The sequence below is a fragment of the Gavialis gangeticus genome, unplaced genomic scaffold (genome assembly GCF_001723915.1).
Source record: "Gavialis gangeticus isolate Ggan-Ray unplaced genomic scaffold, GavGan_comp1, whole genome shotgun sequence".
In the NCBI taxonomy this organism is placed as follows: Eukaryota; Metazoa; Chordata; order Crocodylia; family Gavialidae; genus Gavialis; species Gavialis gangeticus.
The window spans coordinates 14,223,005-14,229,592 of NW_017729009.1; the positions used below are offsets into that span (position 1 = coordinate 14,223,005).

The window sequence follows — 6,588 nt, forward strand, 5'->3', positions numbered from 1 at the left end:
AAACACCAAGCCTTGAGCCTGTTTTCTTGCTCGCTTATGCAGCGAGCATCTGATTACACACAACGAGCCAAATTTATTCTTGATGTAAACCAAAAGAAATTAATGAGTCAACAGTGAAAAATTTGGCCAAGCATATGCAGTAAAACACAGGCTATTAGATCTCTAATTCCTCAACTTGACAGAAATGCTGCCAGACAAAGAAGCACTGTAATTTTTTTTAATTAAACAGTAAGATTAATAGCCAGAGATACAATTCACCAACACTACCACCTGCTTTTTTCACTAGCTTAACCTGCAAAATCCTGCAATTTTCAAAACATTAAATTGAAAAGTAAGTATCATAAATCTTTAAGAGCTTAAACTAAGACAACTTCAAGTAAGTACAGTAACTGCAAAAGATTAACATTTTGCAATCTTAGTTCAATTTAACAACCCCCTAATAAAAGTTTTAAAAAATTGCAATCTGTGAAATACAAAAACAACTGTTATATACATTATTACAATACAAGTGGGTGGAACAATAGCTCAAGGTTCCTGCATTCCCAAGTGAACCCATTTATATCACATGGCACTACGAGATATTTTAGTTTAGGCCACTTATGAAAAATTCAGTCCAGGAACAAACACTGATGGTTTTTACAGTATGCGCTAGTAAGTTACACCATTAAGCCTCCATCAAAAAGGGGTTTTACTTCTTCTTAATACAGCAATCTGTATTTAATATACTAACTCAATTTTACTGGACCAACAAAGTCAGACATCCAATAAAAATGTTGTGTTTGCTGTAACTAAAATGTTCTAGAACCGTCACCCACAAAGAGATTCAAGTACTCAAAGAAAGCAGCAAACAGAAGACATGAAACGAATCTAAACTTTGCAAATAACCTAAACTTATCATGAACTGTGGCTTGTCTTCCCAAAAGTTCCTTTTAGGAAGTACGACATGGTGTGTGTGTGCGCGTTACTGATATTTTAAAATGCTACCACTCAACTTGTTATGCACACACATTTGAAAAGCTGCCAGCTTTCTCCTTCAGTGTGTTAAGGACATAGCCATCACTTAGCTATGCAATGCTGACCAAGTAAATAATTAAAAGAGGAGATAGGCAAGTCCATTTCCACACGTAACGCCAATGTGCAGATGCTCTGAATACCGGACTTGGACATACTTTTCTCAAATGAACAAGTCTTTATGATGGCTTTCCTTCTGTGCTATTCCATTCTTATCTTCCCTACCCAGATTCTGTAGTTAAAGACTACACTTAAACAAAGTCTTTCATGACTTCCTCATGTTCTGCGCCGTTTAGCAGCACTTGGACTGGAGGGATTGCTATTTGCATTTAAGACCTTTTCAGTGACTCTGTTACGTTTCCTCTTATCAGCTCCTTCTTTAGACCCAGAATCTGATGAGGTCTTGTCTTTCTCTTTGCTGCCTGGTTTTTCAGTTGCTTTCCCCAAGTTTCCTGAAGGTCCATAAACTGAAAAAGGATCAAAGCAATGATACCAGATCAGGTTCATATAAAAAAATATCGTATGTAATTTCTTGTACTATGGAACATTTGTCAAACCAGCTAATCCTCACAGCTTTGTGAATACAAAATTATCATCCCCATTTTTACAGAAGGAAGTTCTTTTAACAACATCAGGATTTTCTGATATTAACTGGATAAGTTCATGACCAGTAACAATGGGCAGGATCTTGCTCCCAACAGAATAAATAACAATATTCTCACTGATTTCATTTGACCTTATCCTATCGCAAGTGTTGCAAAATCAAGTCTCAGAGTTAAAGGAGTGAGCTGAGCACTTTCAGAGGTAAGAATGGAATCTCTCTGCTTCAACATACAAGCTGCACAACTGAATTAGGAGCAAAGGGCAGTTTCTCTAAAGCCTCACATATGGGCAACTGTTAGAAACAGAATGATCTGGTATTAAAAGGATTCCTTCCAATAAGGGCATGGGATCTGCCCTTTGTCTCCAGTTCACAATCTAGGGTGATAATATTATGAGCCTGTGCTTGGTCTTAAAAAATCATTTAGCAGAGGGCTATCCAACTGGTGCCCCGCAGAGCGCATGCAGCCCCAACCACCTCTGCCCTTTGTCGCTGTTGCTCTTGTTGTGGCAGCTGGGTTTTTCCAACTCCCCCTTCCTCCTCCAGCTTCTACTTCCTCCGGGGGGAAAACTGCCTGAGCTGCATGTGCAGCAGGGGGGCAGGGTGCCCATGCATTGGGGAGAGGGCTGGGCTGCTCAAGCTGCGTGAGACAAAGGGAGGTGACGGGCTTCTTGCACTGAAGGAGGGTGAGAGGGACGGAAGGAAGGACTTGTGTGGCAAGTGGCCTCCAAATCTATAGCTCCTGCCTTGTGTGGTCCCTGGGACTGTGGCCCATGCCTCGCGCAGCTCCTGGTTACCCAGATGTTAGACAGCCCTGATTTAGCAGAAATTACCATAAGCACCTACCCAGAAGACTGTTTTGAATGTGAACCTTGTTATAGTAATGAATGCCTTTGTCATCTTGAGACCAGGTTTCTACAATGATGCAGTTTTGCCACTCACAGTTAGCTATGACCATTTATTCTCTCCCATTTGTTCCTGTAGTTTAAATCAGCTGTTTAGAGACCAACATAATTTAGAACATGCACATTGTTCAATGCAACTGCAAGACCACAAAATGGAATTTAAAATGTGTCCCTTTCCAGGACAATGGTTTCTGTACATTTAAAAAAATATTTTAATTCTTAACAATGGATTTATACTCTTAGAGAGTCCACATCCCATCATACCAATTTTAAAGTAGATCAGATTTTTGGACTATCACTTGAAATAATGCCCTCACAACTTTCTGCTGTCTTCTAGATAAACATTAGGGGTGTGTGAAGCGGGCCGTATTCGATTCGGGTTTGGCCGGATTCAGGGGACAGTGATTTGACTCGTTGATTTGGATCACTGTCCCGATTTGATTTGGCCAAATCTGAAGTCAGTGCTGATTCAGAGAATTGGTGATTCAGCCATAAACACAGCTTTAAAAGGTTTTTCTACATACCTTGAGGTACCAGCTCATGAATGCTGCAATGGTGGGGTGGATGGAGCATCCCACAGGAGCATGGGGGACCCCCCCCCCCCCACGTGCTCAGCGGTAGACCCAGAAGTGGACCGGAAGCACTTCTGGTCCACTGCCGAGCATGCAGGGGGGTCACCCCCACAGCTCAGCAATTGGCCGTGAGAGGACCCCAGGTGCTGCCCCCAGACCCAGGAGGTACCAGTTGCCAAGCCGAGGGGGGGGCAGCACACTCCCCGGCAGACCTGGAAGTGGACCAGAAGTGCTTCTGGTCTACTTCCAGGTCTGCTGCCAAGCACGCTGGTGATCCCCCTGTGCTGCTGTAGGACGCTCCATCTGCCCCACCATCTCAGCATTCACGAGCCGCCTGGTACCCTGAGGTATGTAGAAAAAACATTTAAAGCTGTCTCTATGTCTGAATCGATTTGGAGAGGTTAAAGGGTCTCCTGATTCAATTTGGATTCGGAGATTCAGCCGCCAAAACTGGCTGAGTTGCCGCCAAATCAAATCAGCAACCGAAGCTTCGCACAGCCCTAATAAACATTGCTATGAAGTCCAAAAAGTATAAATGTACCTTCATCTGGACCTGCATGAGGTTCTAGCTCTTCTTTTATTTCTTCCTTCACTTCTTCTTCAATCATTACTTTTCCTGTAAAAGAGTTTATTAAGCAATTGATGACTGACTGATAGATAAAAGTATATTTTACCTTTTCCTGAACCAACATATCATTCCAGCAACAAATGTACAGTACAGAACTAGTAACTGTGAGAGTAAACTGTAACTCAAAGCAGATAGATCACCCATCACCCAAAAAAGTTTGATGAAAAGAACAATTAGATGTCCATCATTGCTGACAGCAACACACAAGATAGAAGTATGGCACCAATAAGTAAGGTAGATGTTATCTTATCTGTTTCTGGTGTAGTTATTTTTTAATACAAACAAAAGTGAGATGGTAAGCAAGCAAAATACATTGCAACGGCTTGGACTAGTTAATTATACCGAACTTCATATATAACCTTTTAGCCGAATGTATATTGTAGCTAGTAGTTAAGAAACATTCTGATGTAGTTTAAAAATCCAGATTGTTGTCAGGTACCCAAATTTTGGCTGTATTCCTTTTAAACAAAGATTTCTGTCATGTTGGTAAAGAGTATACTGAGAGTTGCTGCAAGGAGAAATAAGTTTTGGAATGATCAGGCAGTCAACCTCATGGAAAAACACATTAAGAGAGCAGATTTTAGAGCTGCATATAAATGCAACTGTATTGCTTTAATGCTCTAAGCACATTAAAGATTAAATTCTAAAATTTTCTTTCAAGTTATTTGTAAGACAGCTATGAGAAAAGGTGCATGAAAAATATACCAGAAAGTAATAGCACTCTTAAAAATGACACACAAATAAAATATAAAAACCTAACAATAAAAATGGAATAATTATACCAAATACCCAGCTACCGCAGGTGTTTTGTAAGGCACACAGGCAAAGAGCAAATGTCTTTTAGGGTGCTTATAAACACGCTTTGGGAGGCAGGGGAGGAACTTTAATTAGTGCAGCTCTTAGAGCACTCAAGAGTGTTACATGCATCAGCATCCCTGCACTGAAAAAAGGCGATGGGGCATTTTGAACTAAAGCTCATCAAACAAGCTTTAGTTTAAAGTGCCCCGCTACCATTTTTCAGTGCGGGGACACTGATCTACGTGGTGCCACGCTGAAGTCTGCTGAAATGTGGTAATAACCATGCTCCAGCAGGCTCGATTAACGCGCTGTAATTACAGCATGTTGGAGCAGCCTCCCTACACATGTACAGGAGCCCTAAGTGCTTAAAAAGTAATTGTACTGCTGTTCAATTGCCTAATAATTCTTATCCAGTAAGGATTTTACTACATGCGTACAATGGATTTTCATCTGCTATGTTGTAGTAGCCTTTTTTCAAGCACAACAATAATAAAACTATAATCAAAATATTAATGAGGAAGATTCTGTCCTGGCAAAAGCTGACAAGCAGGCCTTGTATTTACAGCCAAGAAGTGCAAAACAAGCCCAAATACATTTTTGATTCCCTGGATTTATTTCCAAAGGGCCAAATTCCTCTCTCTCCTCTGCATCCAGGTCCCACTGAAGTAACTGAAAGACCTACTTCATACCCAAAGTCTCTAAACAGAATCTGCTGGTACCAAATCAAGGTATCAGAGATCCTATCTACATTTCACTTATGGATATATACCATGCCCCTTAACATCACAACACAGTGATTTGGCTTCAGGTTGGTACATCCATACTTCTTTCACTCCTTTTGGAGTTCAAACAGAGTTCCTGTTTCGAGACTAATAAACACTGGTATCAAACATCACCTTCTTTCACCTCTTGAATAATTTCCTCAGGCAGGATGAAGTTTTTCTCAGAATTAGGGAAAGGGAGAATCTCAGATTCATGCTTAAAAAGAAAAAAAAAATCTGTAAAGGATTTTGTTAAAATATCAGTCCAGAAATTTTCTAACACACACAAGTCATTTCATATGCAAGAGAAATTTAAATCATTCGTAAGTGGGAGGTCAGGAATCTCGTAATAGTAGACATCAAGATGCCCATATGACAATAATGCCCTGGGTCCTGCATACTAACGCTGCGCAGGTGCGTAGACTTACTAACATGGGTAATGTTAAGTATGAACCTATGACTTGCAAGATCGGGTTCTAAGGGCCAAAAATTTTCCAGAGAACTCCATGAAGCTGTGATGCCAAAAATAACAGGCTGGGTTCTCTCCTCCTGTAATATTTTACACAGGGAAAACTCCAGTGGATTTAGTCCCAATTTCCGCTGTGACAGAAGATTCAAGCCTTTTGACTAAAACACTTGTGAGAAAGCTAGTGAAGCCTACAGGAGAAAAATCAGTATTCCCCCTACGCCAAGCTTCAATACTCACAAGTGCTTGCATGTCGTACATGGTGCTTAGATGGTCCCAAATCACTTTGGACGAAATCTGACGTCCGATATTTTGACTGAATTTGTCTCGGATACAAATCATATGGAAGTGGCGGTTCACACCTGAAGGAAGGAAGAAGTCTGATATTCACTTAGGTTTACATGTAGTGATCACATCACAGCATAATTCATACTGAACTCCGCTGGGCTAACCGTAAAATGCCAGGTCATGTCAATGGGCTTTCCTCGACTGCAGAGCTTGTGCAAAGTGCAAACCAGTAGAGTTTGGAAAGATTGTAGGTTATCCAATGGTATCTAATCAAATAAATAAGTTTCTGGGTCTTCTTGCTTATTCCTATCAACTTCTACGCAACAAACGCCCAATGCCCAAGACAGCACCACTCCTGTCTCTTGATCTAGAGCACTGGTTCTCAAACTTTTTAAACTCGAGATGCCGCTCAGAAAATGCCAGCTCTTGGCTTTTACTCGGGGTTTTTTTTTAAAATACATAATAAAACCTTTTTTAGACTCAAGGTACCCCATGATAGACACCTCGTTAGAGCTGAGGGCCCCTTTGGAAAACGACAGCTCTTCATTTTCACTCACG

The 6,588-nt window shown here is 40.9% G+C and overlaps 1 protein-coding gene across 1 annotated transcript in view; it reads right to left on the bottom strand.

The window, feature by feature from the left end:
* Positions 1–201: 201 nt before the first annotated feature.
* Positions 202–6,588, bottom strand: part of MRGBP (MRG domain binding protein) — a 9,337-nt gene continuing 2,950 nt past the window's right edge. The window contains exons 2-5 of the mRNA XM_019510138.1: positions 5,983–6,104; positions 5,412–5,493; positions 3,631–3,705; positions 202–1,478 (exon numbers count right to left, since the gene is read on the bottom strand). Of these exons, the coding sequence (XP_019365683.1) occupies positions 1,288–1,478; positions 3,631–3,705; positions 5,412–5,493; positions 5,983–6,104 (470 nt within the window). The 3' untranslated portion in view covers positions 202–1,287. The remainder of the gene's footprint in view (positions 1,479–3,630; positions 3,706–5,411; positions 5,494–5,982; positions 6,105–6,588) is intronic.